Raw genomic sequence first — 27,659 nt, 5'->3', positions numbered from 1 at the left:
AATATATTATTTTCTCTTGGTGGTCAGCAGAAGGTAGTAATATGCACAGCTGTATGTTGTACAATACACTCTTCAACAGGAAATTACTTCTCCCTAAAGTCATCAGGAAGTTCATTTTCCATCTGGTCTTTTTCTCTGGAGAGTTTATCCTGTCCCAGATAGAACACATTTCCTTCCCTGTTTCTTTTCCTAGGTGACAATCTATCACCAAGGTGACTGGACACTGGAAAGGAGATGAAATGTTTGTCTAAAAATTTTTGCTTTTGTGTTTCTTTTCCTCCATAAGAAGAATTTTGTGAGATTTCTGTTTTAAATCGATGTTTAGCTTCTTTTCTGTGGCTATGTGAAAACACTGCCTAAGAGTATCTTAGAGGAAGAGAGAATATAGTGTATTTACAGTTTCAACTCACAGTCCATCATTCAGGAAAATCAGGGCAGAAACTTGAGCAGAAGCTGAAAGTACTACTAACCATGGGCAAATGCTACTTACTGGCTTGCTTTCAGACACATGCTTATCTGGCTTTTAAATATAGCTTAGAGCTGCCTGTCCAGGACATGGAGCTGCCCACAGTGGGCTGGACCCTCCTACACCAACGAATAATCAAAACAATCTGCCACAGGAAGACCCACAGGCAAGTCTTATCTAGGCAGTTCCTCAATTGAGACTCCTGATCCGGTGATTCTAGACTAAGTCCACTTGACAGTTAAATGTTCAGTAGTAATTAATGGTTTGGATATAAAATGCTATTTAGCTTCACAATTTCAGACCAAGGTTGGCTAGATTCATTGCTTTGACTCTGAGGTGAGACAGAACATTGTGGAAATAAGGGATATGAGGAAGCTGTTTATTTTATGGTGTCGAAGAACCAGAAGAAAGATAGGAATGGACCAGGAATAAGATGTGCACATCAGATGCATTAAACAACAGACTGCTCATAGGTGAACGCACTATTGAGTTGTGAGCAGTCTGTTGACAAAGTTAGCATCCTGGTGTTCGTATCACTTATCAATAATATCAACACGAAAGTCTTCTACACATGACACTTTGGGGGCATTTTATTTCTAAATTATATACTCAGGCCAAGTATTTGTAACCCTCACTTAATCTTTAAAGCCATGTGTTCAATTATTGCTTCATTTTTTTTTTTTTAATAATCACTTACTTTTAGAGGTTAAATGACTTTCTTCAAACCAGTTTGGCAGGAAATCTAGGTCTGTAATTCCATCTATATTCTGGCACTTGAGATTGAATCTTTATCCGAGGCACAATTCATTATAGAGTCATTTCTTCAGAGTCAGTGCAGAGACATACTCTAAAAGTAACTGAACATTTCTTCTGAATGTTATTTCCTCTCCTGAGAACATTTATTGTTAATTTATTCTAAATGACGGCTTTTCATTTCCTCTGCAGTTTATAAGAACCATCTTTTCTCTGTGTTAGCCAAAATTCTAGCTGCTCATTCCTGAAGCTGGCATAAGCTGGGTATTGTTTCTTTAGATGTGAACTTATATAGGCATCTAAATCACAGTTCCCTTGTGAATAAAGACTCACTTGGATAACAGAAACTCAGAGATGACTGCCAAACATATTTTAAGCATTTGGCAGACTTTGGCGAGTTTTAGAAGTTATTAGTGATGGGAGAGAGAGAAAGAAGAACATGTAATTAGGTTTCAAGACATACAATGAAGCCCCCCAATGATCAAGAGTGTGCTATTAATATTTTAATTTATTCCTTGGTATTATGTTGTGTGAACTATTTCTGATACATTTTACATAGGTACCTTTATTTTTGTGGTGTTCATGTACATCAATTTAGAAAATAGATTTTCCCCTTTGAAAGAAAATTCACTAAAAATTTCAAGTTTTGGTATGTTTCTATTTTCCATTTTGTCCTTCTATCTACTAATCTGACAGTTTGACTCAGTGATTTCCCACTGTGCCACCACTGTCCAAGCCTCCCCACTGCTCTCAAAAAACACAGCCAGTACTATCAACTGGACTTTAGAAGGCCTTAACATCTACGTGTTTCTATGGAGATCATCATAAATTATTATTGTAAAGTTTCCACTCTTCCCTGAAATGTACAAAAGTATATGTGTGTCCATGCATCAGTATGTGCGCCTGCATGTCATAGTACACGAGTAAAGGGGACAGCTTACAGCGTCCTGTTCTCTCCTTCTACCATGTGGGGCCTGGGTACTAAACTAAGATTGTCAAGGTTGGTGGCAAAAAAGCTTTGCTCCATGAACCATGTCTCTAGCTCTAGTTTTCATCTTTGAAGTAACCATCATGTGTGGTTAACTTTAGACAGGAAATATTACATTAAAGAAAAGACATGTTTTCTGTGAGGTGAAAACTGGGCCACAGGAAATGTAAAGGCTGTAGTTTTAGAAACAAGATCACCATTTAAACCTGAGTAATCGAAATGAACTGAACTTTCTATCCTAGGAATCCATTAAGAAGGTTCCACAGGATTTCTAGGGAAGGCAAAGAATACAACAAACAATATAAGCAGAGAAGAGAAGGGACGTATGGGGAATGACAAGCAGGCATTATAGCAGAGATCAAGGAGTGAAGAAAATATAATGAAGAAAAAAGATATTAAAGCCATATTGGTTGGCTAGTCTCACAGAGTTTAGGCCACCATTAGACTAATATAACTTTCAGGCTGGAGAGTAGTGTATATCAACAGGTCTGTGGCTGGGTTGGTGTTTCCATTTCTCCTTTGGTAGCTAACATGCAGAGTATCTTCCTAGACCAAAGGTTATCATGCCGAGGTAGAGGCTCTATGTAGGCACCAACTTGACTTCTTCATGTTCAATGAGTTGTGTAGGTGTTGTCTTCAGCAACGGGGGGACTTGCTGTTAGTTTGTGGAGTGAAACTTACAGTTTTAGCAATAGCTTGGGTTATTTGAGAGTTTGAGGGTCAGTGTCTTGCTCAGCCATCATCAGAGAAAGTTTTCACCTGTAGCAAATGGGAACAAATGCAGAGACCCACAACCAGACATTATAAATGGGATGTCGTCATCAAATCCCTTCCCTAAGGGTTCAGGGAACCCTCTGGAAGAAGAGACGGGAAGAGTCTAAGAGCCAGAGGGAATGGAGGACACCAAGAAACTAAGGCCCTTTAAATCAACAAAATTAACACATATTGAACTCAGAAAGACTGAGGCAGCATGCACAGGCCTGCACCAGATGGGGCCCTAGAGCTGAAAGGAGAAAGGAGCACATGTAGCCTGCATCCCTAACTCAGAAACTAATATTCAGTTGATAACCTCCTGCAAATAAAAATTTAGTTTCCTCCAAGGGAGTCTCATTGGGGAAACAAACTATTCTTAAGAGTAGGCTGTGTGCCCGGAAGTAGATGGCCAACAGAAAATGAATCAGTAGCATCATCGGAGGTTCTTTGTCTTATTATGCTATGTCAGGACTTCTCCTCCTTTGATTTTTAGCTTATGTTTTATTTTTATCATATATTTTCTTCTCTCTTTTTACCCTACTTGTTCTTTGCATGTATTATTATGGTTTCCTTAGTGTTTTTATGAGTGTGCAAATGAGTTTTTCGGTTTCTTGTGCCTTTTCTTGAGCCCTTTTCCTTCTGTTTGCTTTACTCAATACTGATGTGTTAGTTTTTGTTTTATCTTATTTTATTACTATAAAAGTTCATCTGTTTTCAGATGAGACAGAAAGGGGGCAGATCTTGATGGGCGTGGGGAGGAGGAACTATAATCAGGATATATTATGTGAAGAAGAAAATCGATTTTCAATAAAAGAAAAAATACCCAGCATATGTCAGGGTAAATAGGATGAATCCTATTTCCATTTATAGCAGGCATTCTCCCTATTATGAACGACCTCATAGGGCTCAGCTTTAAGTTCTTGTAATTCTGCAGCTTTCTTTAGGGAAGAGTCTGGTAGGATTTAACTTCATACTCTAGCACAGGCACACCAGGGAGCATATGGATATGTGCCCAAGATTCCTCAAAAAAAATGCTTGATCGAGTCAGACTTGAAAAGAACAAAAGGGGCCTGCAGTTTAAAAAAAAAAAAAAAAGACTCTATTCTAATCAGTAATTTACTTCAAAGGCAATGCCAGTTTCAGCTCTCTACTGAGGGGTTTCTTTCTCACGCAAGCCCGCAGAAAACACAACAAGGAAGAAAAAGCACAAATCAGGGTAAGGAGTGGCAGCCTCTCACTTGGCAGTCCTTATTAATAGTTGTCTGTCCTTTGTCCCCTTCCTAACCTCTGCTAGCCCCCAGGCTCCAAACGGCTCACTTAATCTGCAGCCAGAGGAACAGGAGACTGGGGGAACTGAAAAGCCGCGGAACCAGAAGCGAAGGGAGCGGACATGGGGGAGTAAGAGAGGTGGAGGACCGGTAGGCCTAGTTTCCAGGCCGCGGTCGCGTGAGGATGGAACCTCTGCGTGTATTGGAGCTGTACAGTGGCATTGGTGGCATGCACCACGCGCTGCGAGGTGAGCGGACAGACAGCTTCTCTTGGATTCACTTGGGGCCCCAGGTTCCGGCTTTCTCGCCGCGGAGGGGTGGAGCGGCGGGGCGGGACCTGGTGCCGCCGACCTCGGTTGCCCTGGAAACCACTTTAGTGCGCCTCTGGGTCCGCCCCTCTAGGCTGAGACTCCCCTACTCTGGCCCCAAGCTTTGTAGCTTAAGCAGGCCGGCGCCCCAGGGTACTGTTTGTGAGGCGGCATTCTTGGGCCTGTGAGGCCAAATGAACCCAGTTGCTTCAGACAAAGTTAGGGCAAGGGGCGAGCCCTTTGCCCAATGCCAAGACCCAGATTCTAGGCTGGCTGTGACTGAGCTTGGAGGAAGTCACGAAGGCAGGCAGGAGAAGGTTGGAGCAGGGTCTAACAACACTTCAAGATAAAATTGACAAGTATTAGAGTGCCTGGGGAGCGAAAGGGGGAAGGAGCATGGTTAAGTCTGTGGAAAGAAGCTTGCCTTCTGCAGGCCTACACAGATGCCATAGCTGAGATCAAATTTTAAAACCTGTGAAGCATAACTTTCAGAAAGGGGCCTTGAGAATGTGAAACAGTAATGTGCCTGACACATTGTAGCTACTTAGAAATTAGTTTGCTGTCACTTTGATTTTTTGGGGTCTTAATTTTTCTTTGGTATTTATCCACTTTTGTGACAATTCAGAAATATTTACTTTGGTGAACTCCATTGACAGGTACTGTGGATACGGAGTGACTCTGTGTGTGTGTGTGTGTGTGTGTGTGTGTGTGTACACGTGTGAGCATGTCTGTTCTGAAGTTGCTAAGACTAAGACAAATGCAAAAAGGAAATGTCTTTGCTTCTCTTTTTAGTAACAAGGGTAACAAGAGGCTAAGTGGATCGAGCTTGTACATTTTTTCAGCAAATATTGATTTTAATCCTATACTAGGCTAGAAATATTGCGTGTTTTACTAATTTTCTGGTCTTTACATTAATTTATCATATTAAAATTAAACAAATTAGAGAAACTTGTACTATCTGCCTTATTAATTTTCTAAGGTTGTATAATGTTAACCTTTTTCCTCCATATCTGGAAACCTTTTAATTAAGAGGATTTTAAAAGTCACTTAATGCTTTCTTATAAGTCATGAATAACAACTACATACTCTTTAAACTTGTAGATTTCTTCTAATTTTGCCCCCCAAACACAGTGTGCTGCAAAATAAATTCTCAAGTATACATCTTGATTTTTTTCCTTGAAATGTGCTTATGAATTTTAGATTAATGAATGTATCCTACAATAAACGTTAGAATCACAGCCCTGTCTCGGCTGGACTGGGAGCTGTTTTCTATCTACCCAGAGCCTTCTGGTCTAGCCTCATGGATCTCAGTGGGAAGTTTGTATTCCTTCACTCTTGTAAGTCCCTGCTTAGTTCTAGCCCTTACTTTTGCTACTATTGCCTCTCAGAGATTGCAAACTCAAACTTTTCTACAATAACTTTTTTCACCCCTTAGTTAATATATGACATGTTAAGAGATCTTTTCCCTGTTGTCCAAAGTAACTTTTCCAGTTATCCGAAGCTCCCTACATCGTTGGTTTGAGGTTTGTTTATAAAAGTAGTCTTAATTATATTAATTAATAACAATTAATATTTATTAAACTTTTTTTAGTGTTTCTATGTTTGATGAACTTTGGTTTTAAATTTATCTGTAACAAAGTACATTTAGTTGGGGTTTTTGTATTTATGTAGCTAATAAAGACTAATGACCCTGACAACAGGCTTTAACTTTTATTACGGGCATCTACATGTCAGGACCTGTTTTGTGTCTGTAATAAGCTAGCTTCGTGGTAGAGCCAGGATCCTAACTTAGGTCTGTCTAGCAGATCTTTTAACCACACTCGGTTGCAATCATTGATTCCGTTCACTGACTTAGGTGAAGAGCAGTAGTAAGAATATTGGCTTCTAATTTGTCCATTTCTAGATAATGTTTGCAATGGAATATTTTATTGTTGTAAATGTGTATACATGTATATACTCACTATAAAATGTATCATTTTGTGTTTCAGCATACAGTTCAGCAACAGCAAGTGTGCTTACAAAGTCATACAACTGTAGACAATATTAGGTTTCAAAACATTTTTATTATCACAGAATTATCACATTGCACCCACTTAAAATATTTCTGCACCTCTCCTCCTGAAGATATTGAAGTCTCCATTCTACTTTGGTCTTATGAATTCTCTTCTAGGTCTCTTATAAATGGAATAATCTAACTGTTCTTTGGTGTCTAGTTCAACAATTTACACAACATTTACAAAGTTCATCTGTGTTATAGTATGTGTCAATACCTCATTCTTTTTTATGGCTGTATATTGCTGTATATATGACAATATTATCTATTTATTCATTGTTAGTAGATACTAAAGACTTTCAGCCTACTTGCTATTATGAATAATCTCTCTCTGAATATAATGGAATCCAATGTCCTCTTCTAGTGTGTCTGAAGATAGTTGCAGTGTACTCATATACATAAAATAAATAAGTAGATCTTAAAAAAAAGAATGGGCAAACTCCAAACATTTTCTGTTTCATTATCTTTTATAAAACCAGAGTACAATAATATATCAAAAGGGAGTTATAAGAGTATAAATAATTTTTAACAATATTTATAGGTCCAGGAGTTGGCTCCGTGGGCCAGAGCACTTGTTCTCCAAGCTGGAGGGGGAGGACCTGCGTTTAAACCCAAGCACCCATATAAAAAGTGAGGCATGTGCTGCAGCCATAGCATTACAAAGGGCAGGACAGGCAGAGCCGAGAGCTCACTGCTCAGATGGTGTCTGCTTCTTTGGGAGACCCTGTCTCAAAACATTAACACAGAGAACAATGAAGGAGGACAGCTAACATCCTGTTGTGGTCTCTGTGTGCATGGACACATGCACATGCATGCACTTACTGTCATCAATCACAAAGTTATAGAAAGCTATCGTATATTGTTAAAAATAACCTTTGGAAGAAATTGAAAAATCTTTGAAGCTGCCTGGCCTTCAAGTGCTGTCAGTTTCTTTGAGAGATAAAAGCATGTCGTTATTTTTAAGTCAGATAAATGATGAATGACTCATAATGCTTGTGTGAACATTTGAAAGTTATTTAGGATTTCTAAGTGTAGGTGCCTTATCTGTGAGATGGACACGTGTTGTGAGAATTAAGAAAAAGATGTAGGAAGTATAATGATGCTAAGTAATATTCTCTCTCTTTTTTTAGGTAACTGGTTTCACTTTAATATTTCTCACTAATAAAAATCAGATAATAATTATGCTAACTTTATAACATTTTATAGTATAGTGTTTTAAATTCTAAGTTAATATCAATGAAAGGTATATGCTATCAAAAAAAATGAACTGTTAAGCAAACTGGACTCAGAGTGACACATTGAAACAGGATTTTCATGTTAGTTTGGGAGATCTTTATGAGTGATACCATGTATTATATATGTGATATATGTATATACATTATATATATGTTTTATATATATATATTACACATCACATATGTATATATATTATACAACACACACTACATATATGTATATATGTGTATATTTGTCTGTGTGTAAGTGTAAGCACTGGACAAGGCCATAAAAGGTTGTTAGATTCTCTAGAGCTGGAGTTACAGGTGGTTGTAAGTCACATAGCATAGGTACTAGGAACTGAACTGGGGTTTTCTGGAGGAGCAGTAAGTACTATTAACCACTGAGCCATCTCTCCAGCCCCTATAATTATATTTTATGACAGATTTTGATAATTAACTAGAGATAGAATCCTGTTATTGTCCTCTCCTATAGTTTTCATTAACTTTTACCTGAATATGTCAAACATTGTGAAATTATTAATTACTGAAAAAAACACCAGCAAAAACCATTGTAAATATTTTATAGTGATGGGACATTTACCAAATAGTTGTTTCCTCAAAACAAATTTAACAGACACACACGCAGAATCAGCTGTATCCTGTGTTTGTATTACTTATTTGTTATTTAACTAGTTCAATTCCTGTGAATTCTGTGTGTAAGCATTGCATTTTTGGGTATGTGCTAATTGCATTTCTTTCTGTAAAGAACTTTAACTCTTATTTTGTCTTTTTTTTCATTGAGTCAGTAGGACAGTTATCTATCGAGTTACCATTGTTTGTTTGTGTGTTCACAGCCTAACAGTTGTGTTTTACAGAGTATCCTTGGTTATTTATCTTTGATATTTTTCTCTTATTTCTCAGTCTCATAACAAAAAGAATATTGAATCCTTTTGTTCAAATATAAGAAAAGTTAATTTGATGTTTGACTTGTATTGATTGTTAACCTACTAACTCTCTGGGTTCCTGGTGAGGCATGCCTGTTATCCCCGTACTTAGAATCTGAGTCAGGAGGATCTGAAGTGTAAGGCATTATGGGCTTCATGGTGGTGCCCTATCTTCAAAATCAATTAGACCTAATAAGACAAACAAACCAACAAAGAAGCAGGTCATCTTTATCATCTTTAAAAATTCGAATAGTACAAAGAAGCAAAGGTTGCATCTCTCCAAATTTCATCATGAAGATAGCTTTTGACAAAGTGCTGTCTTCCCTGGTGTCTGTGTAAATCACACACACACACACACACACACACACACACACTCAACAGGTCATGACTCAACAGGATATTCTGTAATTAACTTTGTCAGAGAATAGCATGGTCTTTACTTTGTAGTAATAGATGTAGATTGTCCTTTAAATATCTGTTCCCATAAATGCATGTAGCTTACATGTATATCCACACTTGTCCACATTTTTCTTTAGTGCAAATTTCCAGATAACTAGGTCTAATAACCAGAAAATTTGTAGACTGTAGGGCTGATACTATTACATGTTTCTTAAAAAAAAAAATACTGGAGATACAATTTGCAAATAGCCCTTTCTCTATTTCCTGTATTTAGTATCCACATATAGGAGTAGCTAATTGACTTGCTCTAAGAAGTTCCTGCTTCCTTCCTTCTTACCGTAGGACACCTGGGGAATGTTGATTAAAAGATATATTTTTGTTTGTAAATATGTAGCTACTTGATTACTCAGATTGTTGCATTGATATTGTCTGCTTTTGAAGCTGACATTTGAAATGTATTTCTTCATAGAAGCAAAGATGTGTTAGTGTGCAGTCACCTGAGCGGCTTGTAGAAGTGTTTTCTGCAAATGACAAAACTCATCACAAACTGGTTGACATAAAAGTTGTAAATATAAACTCATTTAAAGGCTACCTATAAATTTTGGGTAGTATTTAAAATACTGACTCATCATGCCACCAGGAATTAGTGTCCTTTTATGTGGGTCTCAGTTTTACTCCTTATGGATTGGGTGTATGTACAGCCATCCTGGATTTTTATTTGTAAGCCGAGGATTCAGACTTAAGACCTCATGGCTTCAGAGCACACACTGTCACCAAGTGAACGGTCTCCTGAGCCCTCCCACCCCTACCATGTAGATAATGATATAGTTAGAAAAGGCAGATAGAGAACAGCAGTAAAGGAGTCTTCCTCGTGCAGTAGTTTTCTGCTTCTAACTGAATTCAGCACTGAAGTCTAGGTCAATGAATGACAGATCATGAAAGGTGATCTGAAGATTCACCCTCTTCCTAAATACTCATTCAGTATTGGGGACAGAAAATATCTTGAATTTTTTTTTGTCTGGACTATAGTCCTGCAAGTTAACAAGCAGAACATATTGGGGAGGGAGCAAGGGAGGGACAGGATTGCTCTGCCCATCCCTGTTCCCTCTTGTCACCCCATAGGCTGATAGCAAGGCCAGGAAAATTCTGCATTTCTCTGTCTGTTCTGAGATCACATTTTAGTCAGTTTTTACTTACTATCTATAGTGGAGGTTAAAGCCCTCTATGTACTGTTGTGAAGCTTTCTGCTTATGCTACCTTAAAATCTTTAAAAATATACTTCTGAAATTTGTCTCTGAATAGTTAAAACTTAAAATTTCTCATTGGTCTAATTTCCTAGCTTTAATAATGATCAAAATTAAATCACTACCATCATTTTGTCTGAAACTTACAATATTTCAGATAAATGCTAAGTGGTGAGTGAAATTTTTAATAATTACTGAGTATCTCCTGTTGCTAGATACTTTATTGACTTTATTTTTTATAGGAGCCATTTATGGGAACTGTTTTAAATATCCATTTCATTAATGAGAAAATTGAAGTCTAGAAGGGATGAATCCATTTCCCAATGCTGTGTAGCTTGTGAGAATTTCAACATGAGTTTCTCTTCCACTGGTTTTCCCACTGTACAGTGCTCACTGTGGCCAGGACTTGGTTGATGAGCCAGGTGACTATAAGCTCAGACAGGAAGCCGCCAGCCACCTGCAGCTATTTACACGTCAATTAAGATGAAGTTAGAAATTCAGTTACTCAATTCTGCTGGTCACAGGCTAAGTGCTTGACACCCACCCATGCATGGTGTGTATTATGTCAGACCACGCAAATATGAAATGTCCCTGTTGTCCATCATAGAGTCCCATTGCTGGAGGGGCTGGTTTAGCTTAGTTCTTAATTTCAGTTGCCTATATTGAGAAACACACTTTTTAGGGCAGTGCTTGCCCTGGAAAAGTAATACTCTTTAACCCTAAGGGTTATGTCTAAGAACTAAGGGTAATGTCTGCCTCACTCTGTGCTCCTGGCAAAAGTGATTCTCAATTGGCCTTTCTCTGCTGATCTGAGGAAAGCTTCAGGGTAGCATGGGGAGCAGACAGGAAGCTGTGTATGGAAGGGGGCGCTGTGGTGGACAGAAGGCCATGTGTGGAAGGGGGCGCTGTGGCGGACAGGAAGCAGTGTATGGAAGGGGGCATTGTAGTGACTTCTTCCTGGCAAAGACTTCCTGGACAAACAATTTTTGAGCCTCAATTTCCTTTCTGAAGTTACCCCCAAAATCCATCTGAACTTTTTTGAACTGTATTTCCTGATGTGACAGCCTGACCTTTTATGCTTGTGAGTTCCCACATGTGTTCCTTTTCATACAGTAACTTGTCCTCTCTCTCTCTTGTGTCACGTCTCCGGATCTGCTCTGGCTTTTATATATATCTTGAAAACAATGTTTCAGTTCTAAGATGACATGTTAAAGGCATGATTAGATCTCAGTTCATAGCTCTCAGCTCACTCCTGTGTAGCCTACCGTACTAAAGTGGGGCGTTGGTAGCAGTACTCTGGGGAGTGTCTTGACCCAAAGTAAACATGGTTGACTATTAGCTAAACTTGTAAGACTTTCAGAGGTCACTAAGTGGATCATTGAGGGATAGGAGGCAAGTTTTCATTTTATGTGTTGAAGTAATTTCTTAGCAATATCTAGATGCAAACAACTTTTAAGAAAAGCCACAGCCGGGCAGTGGTTGAGCATGCCTTTAATCCCAGCATTTGGGAGGCAGAGGCAGGCGGATTTCTGAGTTCGAGGCCAGCCTGGTCTACAGAGTGAGTGCCAGGACAGCCAGGGCTATACAGAGAAACCCTGTCTCGAAAAAACAAAAACAAACAAACAAACAAACAAAAAACAAAAAAAACCCCAAAAAACAAAACAAAACAAAAAAGCCAAGAATAGGAACATTTAAAAGTGATTTTATACACATATGTGTGTGTATGTATGTATGTATGTATTTGAAGGGGGCATGGGCCACACCCTTCATGTTCATTCCTGTGGGGGTCCATTCTTCCCACTGTGTGGTCCCTGAGGTCAAGTGCATATTGTCAGGCTCAGTTGGCAGAGATACCTTTATCTGTCTCAATGGCCCTAGTTGTCAAATATTTTACATTAAAAATCTTTACAGGTCACTTATATTTAGTGTTTTTATTCCCAGTTAGGCTGTTACTCTGAATGAAAGAATAGACCTTGGATATATTCACCGATCTACTATTTCACAACTAGAGGTCAGTGTTATCATACTTACCTGGTTAAATGTCTCAGGTGTGGGTTTGAGGTCATTCAAGTTTAGCCAACCTTTATGAGGGCCAGCTCAGAAAGTTGTTGATAAAGAAAGACGAAAGTTTTAAAGAGCTGTTTCAGTATGAACTGCTTAATTCGCCATTTGAATGTAAAAACTATTGGTATTTCTCCCACTTAGTAACTGTGCATGAAAAGTTTATTTATTAGGCTGGGTAGAGAATGAAATTGTAACTTTGACTACTTCAGAAGCAGCGGGCAGAAAAAGAAGGAAAGTGATTGCTGTTCAAAGGTAAATTTGCCTTGTAAACGGTAGTCCTCAGAACTGGTAGCATGGAGTCATCTTCATTTCCATGACACCTTTGCAACAGTGTGCAGTGTGTTTCTCTGACCAGACTGTCTCTTCTTAAAACCAACAACAGTGCTTCCTGGTAATAAATATGAGGTCCAGAATATTAACTGAAATAATTGCAGATAAAATCCAGGCCCAGTGTTGGATCAGAGGCCAAAAAGCACATCCTTCCTACTACTTCCAAAAATCTTGCTAGGTTCCTTTTTCAGTTCTTGCTGCTTTGAGAATGACTCTTGGGTCTCAAGTGAAAGAGCTCACATGGACAAAATTCTAGAGCATTCTGTCCACCTTGACATGTTCAGCTTTGTATTTTTAAAACTTGTCTCTGCCATTCAAGGGTTTTCCCACTGTTATCTATGAGTTTGATTTCCCCTTAGCATACCTATACTCAAACATTGTTTAATAATCAAGTTGAAGTTTGTGTCAGTAATGTCTTAGTACTGGGTGACATCCTAATCCAAATAGCAAACTGTGAAATGCTTCAAAATCAAAGACTTGTAAGCAGCTTGACACTGCAAGTGGAAAATCCCACTCCGATCTCATATACTTGGTTGTTATAAAAAAATGCACAGAAACAAAACATTTTATATAAAAAATGAGGGTAAGAAACATGTTTCAGCAGTGGCTCAATGAGTAAAGGCTTACACACATAATAAACAAACAAATAAATAAATAAAATTTAAAAGTTAAAGTGATCTTCAGGCTATGTGTGCAATGCATATAGAAAACAAATTAATTTTGTGTTTATACTTGGGTCCTAGCCTCACATTATCTTACTATATATTTGTAGATATTCCAAATCTGAAACATGCCTGGGTTTCAGATACTCCACGTGTGTGTGTGTGTGTGTGTGTGTGTGTGTGTGTGTGTGTGTGTGTTTGGTTTTTCTCCTAATGGAAATGACGTCTTTGGTAGTGCAGTAGGTTCTAATTTTATAACAGTTTAAAATCTGTGCATCGGTCTAAGAGGACAGTGCACTTGCTTATTGACTCTAAAGCTCCATTCCTCCCTGAGAATCAGTTCATCAGGGTTTGGATCCCCACATGAAACACTCATTTGGCCATTGCTTTTTGTCAGGTTTTATGTCCTCCAGGCATATAATATAAGAATATAAAATTAATTATTGATTATGATCTAGATTTAGCACATGATTAGATTTTCAGTCAACCTGAAAAAAGATGAAAGTCATAGTAAGCACCCACAGGCACCCTGTCTGTGGAGAGCAGCAAGCAGATTGTACCAGAAAGACTGCAATTTACCAGATTTAGCAAAGCCAAATTCTGAGTTGAACTAATAAATTTTATGATTTTTAAAATTAATCTTTGTATACCTTTTGGCTTAAAGGTCTTTTTGCTTTAGGTTTTGAGGTCTTTCTTGCTTTTTAACAAAGATATAATTTATAACCTCAAATATTCTAAATCAAGAAACTAGTTATTAAGTTTAAATTCAGCCAGAGGCAGCCACCTATGGTATTAAGTAGTCTAGTGTCATGTGCAGTGCACAGAGGACTGTTCTTTTCCACAGACAGGAGGTACCTGCGAGGATAGCTGAGTGACTCGGGGCTATCAGAGGGAATAGTTACTTAGCGACATTGAAGTCTCCCTTTTCTCTTAACCCTATCTTTCCTAGGACTCCATGTAAGGTTGCAATGGCTTTTTGAGCATGTGAGTCTTTCTCTGTCCTTTGTCCTGTGGTCTGTGTGGTGCCTGCTTTGTGAGTTCTAGCTCCTTAGACCCCGATTTTCTTTCTCTTTAAATGTCTAGACCAAGGAAAGCTGGTTGTTAATCCACAATTGGCTACTAAAGTGAGAGCTGTTTGGATCTACTGTGTAATCTTGTTGTGATAACCAGTGACTTTCATAAATTTTGGATGTTTTTATGTTTAAAATTCCCTGTGTTTTTTCCAGATTTTGAACAGAGTCTATGCATAATTGATTTCATAAATTTTGAGGTAACAGGGTGGTAGCCATGAGGCACAGCAACAGTCATATTTGCACAGTTATAACTTTTATTACAACCAAAACTATTTTATGATTTTGTGTTGAAAACATGTTTCCTGAGCAGCAAGGCATACCTTTATGTGCTCCTCTCCCCCCAGTCCTCTTTAGCTCTGTCAGAAATGGAAGTTTTTAGACTTTGAAGCTTTTACAATTGGACACTAATAAATTTACTTCATTTAAAAACTGCACTCTAAACAAGCTGATTCTTCTGTGTGTAAATTATCTCTTTGAAGCTGTTATTACAAAATAAACATTAACATTTTCTGTGGTATTGTGAACCAGCTTTCTTGTTAACACAGGAAGGTGAGAGCACATGGTAATTTATTTTTATGAAGTTCTGAATAATAGGGCTTTTAGAGCGTTTTATGTGTTCTAGGTTTTTATTTAACTTGGAAAACTGTTTTTTTTTTTTTTTTTTTTTTTTTTTTTTTTTTTTTTTTTTTTTTTTTTTTTGCCTAAGTATATAGCTTAATGAGAAAAGAAAGCTATCTCCTATGACAACTTAAAAAAGTTGAAGTTTTGAGAGGTTTCAGCAGCTGACTGAAACAGATGCAGAAACCCACAGCGAGATTAGCCAGAGCTTGGGAGTCTTATAGAAGAGTTAATGGAAGGACTGAGGTACCCAGAGGGGACAGAGACCCCACAGGAAGACCAACAGAGTCAACTAACATGGACCATGGGGCTCCCAGAGACTGAACCATCAACCAAAGAACATACATGGGCTGGACCTAAGCCTCCATGCACATATGTAGCAGATGTGCAGCTTGGTCTTGATGCAGGTTCCCCAACACCTGGAGTGTGGGCTGTCCCAAAAATATGATATGATTCTTTGAATCAAAGCTGTGTTGAAAACGTGTTTCCTTAGCAGCAAGGCGTACTTTATATGCACCTCTTTGTATGCCTGCCTGTGGTTCCTGTTCCCCTCACTGGGCTGCCTTGTTGGGCCTCAGTGAGGGAAGATGTGCCTAGTCCTGCAGTGACTTGAGGTGCCAGGGTGGGTTGATACGGGGTTATAGGGGAAGATTCCCTTTATCACAGGAAAGGGGGATGGGAGAGGGACTATGTGAGGGGACGGAGGGGGCTGCGATTGGGATGTAAATAAATTAATTAATGGGGACAGGAAGGAAGAAAGAAAGGAAAGGAAAAAGAAAAGAAAATGCCGTCTTCTTAGTACTCAGAATGCTGCAGAGAGATGAACTAGAAGTAATACTGAGAACCTTTGCTGTATGTGTGCCTCAGTCTTCATTATGATCTGAGATCCAGCTGGGTAGCTGAGAAGTCAGCGCACTGCTGGATTCTGCTGCGATTTTGGCTTTTCTTGACAATGGGCTGATACTGAAGACCCTTGAAGATATTCTGTTTGTCATTACAGAAAGTTGTATCCCTGCACATGTGGTGGCCGCTATCGATGTGAACACTGTTGCTAATGAAGTATACAAGCATAATTTTCCTCACACACACTTACTGGCAAAGACAATTGAAGTAAGTATATAGTATTATTTTAATACATTTAGAGTGGTGAAAATGCATATTTATAACAATTCCTAAATACCAGTTTTTGTAAAATAAATAAATTTTCTACTTCCTGGAAAATAAATAATGCAAATGAAACTGTAGAAGAGGAATCAGTTTTTCAAATTCTATCAGAAGAATGAATGCATTTATTAATGTTTTTTCACTTAAGGAGCGAGGTCTGAAAGAAAAGATTGACAAGTTGGGAGCATACTTACCTTCCAGATGCTTGGTTCTGTGGTGATATAAGCCTCAGTGGTTCACAGTCAGTAGGTATGCAGTACTTACAGCAGCTGGTAACAGCAAGGAAGGCACGGTGGCTGTTTCTTCTTGACTGCTCATTAACAACCTTGCCAGCGCTCACTCACTGCATGGCTCTGTTTCAAATGATTATGGGCAAAGGTGGCCAATACAAAATGAACTCGCAGTCCTGACATTTTGTCTTATACTGCTTTGGTTGGACTTTTTTTTAAACCTTACCTGTCTTTTGCTCACCTATCATAGTTCCCAGTTTTTGTTTTTATGAGTTTTGTGGGGGTGCTGTATCTATATTTCTTGTGCTTTTTCTTTCATTTCTCCTTTTATCTCTGTTCTATTTTATCCATTTTTTTTTTTTAAAAAAAAACCTTTTATCATTGGCCTGTTTTCTAAAGAGAAAGAAGCCATATGTATATATTTGGCTGGGTAGAGAGGTGGAGAGGATCTGGAAAGAAATGAGAAAAAAAAAACATGATCACAATAAGCTGTATAAAAATTATTTTCAAAAAAAAAAAGAAAAAGAATATGAACATAAACATCCTGTTTCTTGTGTGTGAGAGAGAGAGACAGAGATAGACTGTACAAACGGTGTAAGTGTGTGGTGTGCATGTGTGGTGTAGGTCAGAGGACTGAGCATGAGGCTTAGGGGCAAGGGTCTTTACCCACATTCTTACTGTGGAAGACTAGCAGAAGCCAGTGTTGGCCGAGATGTGAGTTTTCCCTGAGACATTGACAGAGGTCATGTAAAATAGAAAGCACTTTGGAAAAACACTAACTGTTTCACAGCTTTGAAGATAACTATCACACGGCCCGGTAATTCCATTCCTAGGTGTTTATCCATGGAGAAAGAAGGGGAAATGCATCAGAGACCAGTATTTCTTGTTGTGAAAATAAGGCCTTCATTTTCTTTCTTTCTTTTTTTTTTTTTTTAGATTTTAAAATACATTTTTATTGATTATTTGAGAATTCCATTTAATGCATCCCAATTTCCCTTACTTCCCAGTCCTCCCATGTCTGTTCTCCCCTTTGCTCCTCCCCCAAAAGACAAAACAAACAAACAACAACAAACAATGAACCCAGGTCCAATTTATTGTGTTCGTAAGCTCACTGGAGCATGGTCACACTTGGTGGACAGCCTCTTATAGAAGAGTGATCCTTCTTCACCCCAACCCCATCAGCAGCCGTCTGTTGTGCAGAGCTAAACTTCAGCATCCACATCACAGTTTTAAGCGTTTTCTTCCATGGCTTCCTATCTAGGCTGTTACTTTTGGGGGTGTTTGTGGGAGTTTGTCCCACAAGCCTTCCATGTCTCTCTTTTTCAACTGTGAGTCAGCAGTCATTGATGCCACTGCAGAAGAATCTTCCTTGTCCTTTACTGTCAGCAGAAGTATGAATCATGAACTTCCACATGGCGACAGCAGGGACCACGGACATTTAATGCTTGTGGTCTGTGCAGCTACCTGAGATTGTTGTGCTGTCCATAGTCCAGGCTACCACCAGGATCATATTGGTGTCTGTGTGGGAACCATGTTGTGGTCCATGGCACATGTTGAGGCCTTCACTTTCTTATTGTTAAATTTTTAAACACAAAGTTCTCATGAAGTTACATGCCATGAAGTGGCATTCATGCAGCGTGTGCAGTTTGTATAGCTTAGCTGGATGAGTTACATATGCTTTCTGGATTAAACTTATTTTTTCACAAATGTGCATAACAAATATTTTTTCTAATTCTATAATTTGTCTTTTTATTTCTTTAGCTGTTTCCATCAAAGTGTAGAAGTTAATGGATTTTTCTCCCCGACATGGGGACTTTTTTCAATGTATTGTATGAAACCCTTTCATTCATCAAATTTTTCTGTTTGTGTTTTTCTAGATTTGTAGGTTTTTTTTTTTTTTTCATACTGATCTATGATCCATTCAGAGTCACTAATCGTGTATAGTATGCAGAATGGGTTACAAACACTTTTCCCCTTAAGGGGAAAAAATTGATCATTCACTAAAAAGAATATTCTCCTACTCAATTTCCTTGGCATGTTACAAGAAATAGATCACATATTTATGGGTGTGTTTCTGGGCTCATTTCTCAATGGTATACAAAAAATCAGTTCTCACATCAATAATACATATCTTTGATAGTGTTTTTAATATATACTGAATTCAGACCATATAAATTCTCTGTTGGATTATTAGCATATATGCCTAGGTCCCTCTGCTTGGTACCAAGTGATTCCTAACATTGTGCAAAGTCTAGAAATTATATCTTCTGATCAATTGTGCTTTCCCTGGCACTTGCTCTTAGCTCCATCTTTTGACATTTTGACTGTTGTGTGCACAGACTGATTTCCAGAGACTCTGTGGGACGGCTGTGCAGACTGGGTAGCCTCCTTCATCCCACGACACAACTTCAGTCCCCCTGGCCTCCTTCCCGGAATGACTGTCTCCTCTCCAGTTATGAAGATCACTTGGTCCTATTTGGGAGCTGCCTCCCTTCGCTGATGTCTAATTGTAATTACTTAGCAGAAAGCTGTGGCAGTCATACGGTTGCACTTTAATTTTTCAGTCTCTTCCCAGCAATGGTGGCCTGTACTAACTGGAGTCTACTATAGTAGTAGTGGGGGCGGAGAAGTAGCTATTACTCTTTTACTTGTATTTAGTATAGCTTTTTAGGGTTTCTGGTTTTTTTTTTTTTTTTTTTTTTTAATGAAGATTCAGTTGTTAGAACTTGTATTTCTGTAGAAAGATGCAAACTTTAAATCAAGATTATACTTTATTTACTATATAACCTACCTTAAAGCTTTATATAGCTACCTTAAAGCTTCATATAGCCTACCTTTAAAACATATACTTCGTGGGTTTTAGTATTTTTTACAAAGTTGTCTGTGTATCAACACTTTCTGATTCCAGAATGTTTCCAAGGCTAAAATATAATAGCCGACTGTTAGCAGCCGCTCCCCACTCACTTCACCTCTAGTTTGACAACCACGACCTACTTTTTGTCTTTATGGATTTGGCTGCTCTGGAAATTTGAGATGAACAATCAAATGTGAGCTTTTTCTACCATCTTCATTTAGCATGCTTGTTTCCAGGTTTATTCATACTGCAGTATGACTCAGGGTTTGGGTTCCTTTTACCCATAAGTATATTGTAGTTATATGGACACATCACAATTACTTATACTCCCTTCTTCACTCAAAAAAACCAAAAAACGCTGGATGTCTAGAGAGATGGCTCAGCACTTAAGAGTTCACACTGCCCTTCTAGAGGACGCAAGTTCAGTTGCAGTGCCCACGCCACGTGGTTCACAGTTGCCTGTAACTTTACTCCAGGTATCCTGACACCCCTTTATGGACTCCTCAGTGTCTACACTCATGGGCACATACCCCCCAACAAACATATATGTACAGAATTAAGAAGAAAAATAAAATATTTAAAACTATTCATTGAAAAAAATTTGAACCTGTATAAAATTTCCTACCCTGTGGATCAGTGTATAGACAGTGGCAGGCAGTGTTTATATATTGAAGAATAGTTATCACTGGTTTTGAGAACAGATGTCACCCACTGTGCACATTATATGGAAGAGTCATATGAAGTTAACATCATCTTTTAAAAACATTTGTATTAATTCTTTGAGAATTTCATATATTGTTAGTATACTCACCCTCCCCTAATTCCTTCCACATTTATTACTTACACACTAGCCCCACTGTGTGTCCTAGTTAAAAAAACGCCTCATCAAGTCTAATTCCTGCCTCCTTTGTATTCTTGGATAGGTGGCCTCTCTCTGGATCAGGGTAAATCTACCAGGAGCCTTATGCTTAAAGAAAACTAACCCGCCCACTGCAGGCCATTAGTTATGAGTAGCTACTCAGTTTGAAGTGGAATTTGGCGCCTAGCTCCCTCCATGCTGAGGTTTTGTCTGTCCTGAGCTTTGCAGGTCCTGTGTATACCCTTACCAGTGCTGAGAGTTCATATGTGCAACTGTTGTTCACAGGTGCAGCTGCCCTGTTGTGTCTAGAAAACGTTGTTTCATTATAGTCATCCACTGCTGGCTCTCTCAACCTTTCTGCCAAATCTACTAAGGTGACCCGTGACCCCTGGGGGAGGGAAGGAAGGAGGGATGGAGGGAGACAGAGATATACAAATTTCTGATTTAAGGCTGAGTACAGCACAGTCTCTCATTCTCTGCTCTGTGACTGGTTATGGGTCTCTGTTAATCTCCATCTACTGCAAAAAGAAGCTTCTCTGATGAGGCTGGAGAGACGCACTACTATGGGTAAACAACAACTCTCCAGGACTCAGTTAAGCAGAGTAATAGTAGGATGTTCTCACTTAAAGCCCATGACCTGTCTGTCTATAGAATTTTGGGCTTGATTACAGTGCCAGGTATGATAATTACTAATAACCGCATTTCATAAGCATAAGTATATTTAGGTTGCATAATTTCTGTAAAATAGAAAATGGCATCTCTGGGTATTTTATTAAAATTTTTATTATAAATTTGAATTTAATGTAAATATTTTAAAGCACATCTAACCAAGTATAACCCAAATCAACTAATTCTCAATATAGTATCCACTGAATGTTTTAGTTTCAACAATTCAATATTCATCTGCTCTAGTCTTTAAGAGAAATTATGAGAAACTGTATATTTGGATCTATTGCGATCCCAGATGTATACCAGTAGAAGTTTGAGGGATTCAAACTTTAATTATAGTTCCTTGCTAGTTTTGTTAGATCATGGTAACCATAAAATTATAAAATTATTGGAAACAGGGAAAGGGGCTGGGGAAGACACTTCCAGCTCACTTAGAGGAGGGTTAGTTCATTAACATGTGTGTTTTAAGAAAAATGGAAGAGTACCTTTTTATATATATTCAAGGCATGTGATTTTTATATATTCACATATGATGCAGGAAAATGGTTAAACTGAGCCAACTGACGTATTCCTCCCCTACATTCTTTGTGTGAGCCTTGCTGGGTAGTTTGAGGTACAGTGTCCATCACCATGCTGTGTAATGGATCACCCAGACTCACTCCTGGGGTTTACCTGAAACTTGGTACTCTTCCACTACTGCTTTCATCCAGTTCATTCTGCCTCTATGAGTTTGACCTTTTCAGTCAGTTAACATATGCAGGCGAAGTCAAGTATCAGCCAGGCTCTAGGGAGACCCAGAACGTATTTACCTTGTGTCAAGTGGAGGCTGTTTCCCTGCTTAGGGAACAGTGGCGTGGGGACAGGATGAGTGGGAGCCCAGAACTGGAAGTGTGCTTGGTACTGAGATAGCGGGGAGGTTTGTCCTTCAGTCTCCTCCTCTTCTCTAGCAGGCAGTAGCCAGTGACTTCTGATAGGCAAAGATTCCGGATGGAGAAATGGGATAATTTACAATGAATGGACACTCTGAGACTGGGAAGATAGCTGTGCTAAGAGCGTGATTGTCCAGGACAGCAAGGCCTTGACTGCAGCTCCCTTCAGACACTGGCATACAATCCTGGCTGTGTACCAGGTCTGCCTTAAAGAAGGTAGCTTTCTCCAGAAAGCCTGCCAGAGAAGTCTGTTATCATCTGTGGTCAGGCCGAGATGGCACACATAGGTGGAACTCCTTAGTCAAAAAGCTATAGATAAAATCAGAGTACTCAGCTAATTTATCTAGTAACAAGTGGGAAGTCACTAGTCACTAGTGTATAGATGTCACAAGCAGACACTTCACTGAGCTTGTTCATTGTTGAGTATGACAATGACTGCTATGTGAATGGCACAGTTGCTGAATGACTGAACATTGTATTTATAAACTGAACAGATGAATGCAGGAAAATGAGTATAAAGGATGAAAGGGACGCAGCTGACATTGATGAACGATTTCAGATAAGAGATTAGCTGGGATCTGGTATAGTATTCAGGAAACATCAAATTGCTGTAAATATAGGTGCCTGATACACCTTCACAGGGCAAGATGGGATGAGAAAGAGCCAGCTGGAAATTTTCATTGTTTATCGATTCTATGCTACAAGATAGGAAAACATTGTCTTATAAGTACAGACTTCATAGCTATAAAGAAAACGTGAGCGAGTTAATCAGGAGCACATCTGAAGGACGCTCATGGTTCACCCAAAGTGGCTTTCCTTTCAGAAATTCACTAGTATTAAAGAGTTTATTGCTATTATTTAATTGAGCTTGTTTTAGAAAGAGCAAAACTACATCTGAAAGCATTCATAAAATTCGGTGTCTTTTTCTGAACATTTTAATCTCTTGTAATAAAGTTAGGAAAAATGAGTACTTGCTCAAGATCCATGTGTTATTTCCTGGCCTTGTGTATGTCACTAACTTAACAGAGACAACTGGCTTGTTCCCAGGTTACCTCATTCTTCATATATTTCCTGCTTTACCAAACTATGTAAACTTGTTAGAGATTTGTCATAATAATTATAGAGGTTGCTATGCTGGTCTATTCTTTTTACCTTTCTGGCCAAGAGTGCTTAAGGAGTATTGGCAAATCCCTGACATGTGTTCTCATTATTTATCTTCTGATCTATGTGTACACATGTATGTGTTTTGTATACATATGTAAATGGAACAAGTTAGATGTCATTTTAGTTACTCTTGTGTATAATCATTTGAAGTTCCTTGTGCCAAGGACAAAACAATAAAATAATTGCTGATATCTGAACATGAGGCCTTTCGATTCGCTAGTATATTGACAGGGCACATCAGACCAGAGTGCAGCTGCTCATTACTACACCTCACTGAACAGAGAAGCATATTGATAGATGGGCGCTTAAAGATTCCCCAGACCTTTGCCAAATATGGTCAATTACAAAATAAAGTTATATATGGTTGAGTCCAAAACGAGCAGCCTTATACTTGAGACTTCACAGAGGAATTAGTGTTGTGGAGGAAGCCACTGTCTCTTCCTCACAGCTTCCTCACAGGATTGCTTTGGGACATTAGTTAACGAAGCTGCAGTGCAAAGCACTGTGGTATGTAAACTGTGATTCTGATGTCTTTAGTTCTAAGTGTTTAGTAGTCTTCTCTTCATTCTATTTTTTCTTTCAAATGTTGATTTCTTAGGGTATTTCACTGGAAGAATTTGACAAGCTATCTTTCAATATGATTTTAATGAGCCCTCCATGTCAACCATTCACAAGGTATGTGTAAAAAGTGCTTTTCTCTTTAGGAAGAGTATGTGGGCTGAAAATACAGCTAAGTAGTAAATGCTTGCCTAGCATGCATGAGGCCCTGGGTTCAAATCATTGCACACATCTCACCCTGTCCCTAAAAGAAAGATAGAAGAAGGAAAGAAGGGAGAAAGAAAGAACAAAGAACCTTGACGACTTAAGCTACACTTTCAAAGCTTTAAAATACTTTATAAATGTATCCCTTTATTTTAGATATTGATAATTCAGCATTGAGCATAGGAATCCAGAGTTGTATTCAGAATAGGAAACTAATTTGATCAATAGTAAATGTGTAATACTATATTATAGGTACATCTAAAATACATTTATTTTTCTTTCAGATCATGTTACTTGCTTCAAACTTTTGAGTTCTTGAGCATTCATAGCTAATTCTGATCAGTGAAATGGAATTTTCTTACAAAATATTTTATATGTAAATAACTTATGAAAAATTTTAGCATATATTTACAATTTGTATATTTCTCAAAATTAATTATAATTCAGATTTTTCATAATCATATTATAATTTCTCATTTCAAATTTACATAGTAATTTTTAACAAAAACTGTATCTTAAATTAAACCTAGATTGTATTCACTATTTAATAGTATAAATTATTTTAAGTAGCTATAGTAATAGGGTCTTATTGTTACTGTTATTTTGAAGGTGAGAAACTGAGGCATAGGTAGGTTAACTTCCCCATGACTGAACAGTTAGACAAGATCAGAGCCATTATTTATTAATCATTTATATATCTTGTATTAATATAACTAGAGTGTTATATAATAAATATTCTGATTTAAGAAAATATTCTTATGTTACTTTTTAACATCTTTGAACTTGAGGAAGCTTATCTCCTTAAGAGTTTATTGTGCTTGTATGCCATGCAGTGTGTTTGATGCTGTCATTGCTGATCTTCAGAGTTTACAATCAAAAGGGATGACTCATAAATTAGTATTATATAAATTGTGACATTTGGTACTGTAAAAGCTCTGGATGTACCATGAGGACATAGAGGAAAAAATGGCTTGTATCATGCCCAGAAAGGGGAATTCTTCTGGAGGCATGATCAGAGCTGTGTCTGAAAGGAGAGTAGGAGTTTATCAGTGATGGCAGATGGCATTCCATATGAAGGTGGGTTTAAGCATATGGGAAGATGTGGCCTAGTGTGTAGAAAACAAAATGCAGTCTGAGTATATGTACGACTTCAGTGGGCTCAGTATCTTCACTGTAAGCCTAATTCCAGTAGCTGATGCCAGCACCAACTGACTGTACTTGTTATCTGAACTCTGAGTGGAAAGGGACAGAATATAAAAACTGATGATTTCTGAGGAATCTGTTTAAATCCAGTTTAATCCTCAGCTAATAAGCCTCAGACCCACTGATAGCCTTGGTGTCGGGCATGGGGGAAGTGACAGTGATGTCACATAGCTTAGGAGCATGAAGCCACTAAGCACTGAAATTTAAAATCCGGATCTTCTGTTCCTGTTATTCAAACCCAATCCAAGCGCTCCTTCCTACTTGAACCTTGACCATATTGTGAACCTTTGTACAAATTGTTTGCTAGCCCAGTACCTCCTGGTTACACGTGCTGACCCTAGTTTTTCTAAGCTGCAACTCCTGCTTGTAAAGTAAAACCATGAGATCAAGGGTCTGTTTACACCGGACAAAATTATCTTAGGTATTTTAGGACAAAAATATCTTAGGTACACATTGTTTAGTGTGCTTGAGTGGTGCTTATCACCAGTGTCCTCTGCTCCAGAGTGCTACCCACCCAGCCAGCTACTTTCCTTTCTTTTGTTTTTTATGGTGAACTTATTTAAATTCTCTTAACTAAGTCTTTTTGGTATCATTACATATAATTTCTTATAAACTCTTATGTTTTCTTTGCTTTTTAAGAATTGGTCTACAGGGGGATATGACTGACCCAAGGACAAATAGCTTCCTGTATCTTCTAGATATTCTCCCAAGGTAAAACTTTAGATTCTTGTACACTTACCTTAGATTTAAAACTGTGGGTATACCTGATACAGCTGTCTCCTGAGAAGCCTCTGGCAGGTCCTGACAATACAGATGGGGATGCTTGCAGCCAATCATCAGACTGAGCACAGGGACCCAGTTAATGGGAAGGGCATCAATGGGGAGGGAGGCCCTTGGTCCTGTGAAGGCTGGATGTCCCAGTGTAGAAAAATGCTAGGGCAGAGAGGCAGGAGTCACTGTGTGTGTGTGTGTGGTGGGCGGGGGGCACCTTCATAGAAGCAGGGGGAGTAGGGATGGGATAGGGGCTTGCAGAGGGGAAATTGGGAAAGGGGATAACATTTGAACTGTAAATAAATAAAATATCCAATTAAAAAAAAAAACCCTGTGGGTATGGAAGGAGGTAGTGTTTGTCATTTTGTGGAGATTAGAGGTTGTCACATTTACCCTTCTTTTGCCAAAACTAATAAAATAACAGCAGATATTTCATAGTTTTATGCTTGCCTCCATAGTGAGTGACAGGACTCTCAGTAACCAGCTAAATTTTGTTGCCTTTGCTTATTGGTAGTAGACATTGCTGGTGTTCCCAGTGCTAGCCAGTGGTAGTGAACACTGCCACTGTGGCTAATGGCAGCCAGTGCTAGTGAATGCTGCCACCGTGGCTGAATGACCGCCCTTTGAGTTTTGCAGTGCAGAAACCCTATGAAAGCCCATATTTTGAGATGTGCTCCAATGGGAATTAACTTGTGTGAACTTTTTCAAGTATATATCATGTCTTGAGAAAAATGAATAAAATAGTTAACATTTTTTTTAAAAAATCGAGAAAATTATTTAAACCCCATTTCTTACAGGTTATAATTTTTGTTTTATTTCTTTGTAATTCAGTGTTTGTATTTCTGTTTGTTTTTGGTTTTTAGGTTGCAAAAATTACCCAAGTATATTCTTTTAGAAAATGTCAAAGGTTTTGAAGTATCTTCTACAAGGTAAAAAATATGTTTGTCTTGCATATGTTTTAGACTTGCTATATTTCATAATAGGCACCACTATTATACTATTATGCTGTGAGATAAAATCTCAATAATAAGTATACATTCTGACATTTATAAGATATCAGCTTTATTAATTAGTAAGATTTTTACCAATAATATAAAATATTACAAAATCTTGTCCTGTTATTTTGATCTTCTAGAAAGAGTATTGATTTTAGTATTAAGTATTTCTAGGTAGAAATGTTTTAATTAAGAACAGCTTCATGATGAAAACCTATCACACTACTTAGATGGGAAAGACAGCTAGAGACAGGGTTTTGTCAGATAGTAGCCTATGTGGAAAAGCGGCACCTACATCTACCCAACTCCTTGAGTCACCTGTTACTTGTAACTGTTCCTCTCTTATGTGACCCTGGCAAGCTGAGATTTTAGTTCCAGGGCTGTTTGATTAACAAGTTAAGCTTTCAGCAATTGGTCACATTGTCTGGCCACTTTATTTACTTGTACTGGGGATTCCTCTATTATCTTTTTATTAAAATGCAATTTCTCAAGTAATGACCTGAAGCCTTGTCTCTACATGGCTTGAATACAATCAGGTTTTTACCGGTGACTGACTGTTATGTGTGCTCTTATATAAAAATGCCATTTCTAAGCACAGGCTGGCAGCTTGTGCTTTGACTCTTTCTCTTTCCAGAGGGCTGCTGATAGAAACACTAGAAGCCTGTGGCTTTCAGTATCAAGAGTTTCTACTGTCTCCTTCCTCTGTAGGTAACATAATTTAAATCATTATATCAGTATCATTTAAGAGAATTTGATATAATAAAATAAATCTATTTTTAGTATTTTATGTAAGTCTTAATTAGCTCAGACATTCATTTTACTTTCTGAAAAACATGGTACATGCTTATTGATTTGCTTGTACATAAAATAGGTTCATTAAATCTCATGCATTTCTCTTTTTGGAAAAAAATGATTGTAG

General features: G+C 38.2%; 1 protein-coding gene across 10 annotated transcripts in view; it reads left to right on the top strand.

Annotated features, from left to right (window-relative positions):
• The first annotated feature begins 4,121 nt into the window (after window positions 1-4,121).
• The window catches only part of Trdmt1 (tRNA aspartic acid methyltransferase 1), a 36,508-nt gene continuing 12,970 nt past the window's right edge, over window positions 4,122-27,659 (top strand). Inside the window, exons 1-7 of one of the 10 annotated variants that reach the window (XM_076939516.1) lie at window positions 12,309-12,404; window positions 16,141-16,250; window positions 20,533-20,621; window positions 23,608-23,684; window positions 25,614-25,685; window positions 26,609-26,674; window positions 27,339-27,444. In XM_076939516.1, the coding sequence (XP_076795631.1) occupies window positions 23,647-23,684; window positions 25,614-25,685; window positions 26,609-26,674; window positions 27,339-27,444 (282 nt within the window). In that variant the 5' untranslated portion in view covers window positions 12,309-12,404; window positions 16,141-16,250; window positions 20,533-20,621; window positions 23,608-23,646. Of the gene's footprint in view, window positions 4,477-4,662; window positions 5,193-12,308; window positions 12,405-16,140; window positions 16,251-20,532; window positions 20,622-23,607; window positions 23,685-25,613; window positions 25,686-26,608; window positions 26,675-27,338; window positions 27,445-27,659 lie in introns of those variants that run through there. The other 9 variants (XM_076939513.1, XM_076939512.1, XM_076939517.1 and 6 more) reach the window with 9 other exon arrangements.

The sequence above is a fragment of the Arvicanthis niloticus genome, chromosome 8, assembly GCF_011762505.2.
Source record: "Arvicanthis niloticus isolate mArvNil1 chromosome 8, mArvNil1.pat.X, whole genome shotgun sequence".
NCBI classification, from domain to species: Eukaryota; Metazoa; Chordata; class Mammalia; order Rodentia; family Muridae; genus Arvicanthis; species Arvicanthis niloticus.
The sequence above is the reverse complement of the archived record's forward strand: the minus strand, read 5'-3'. Positions and strand labels throughout refer to the sequence as shown.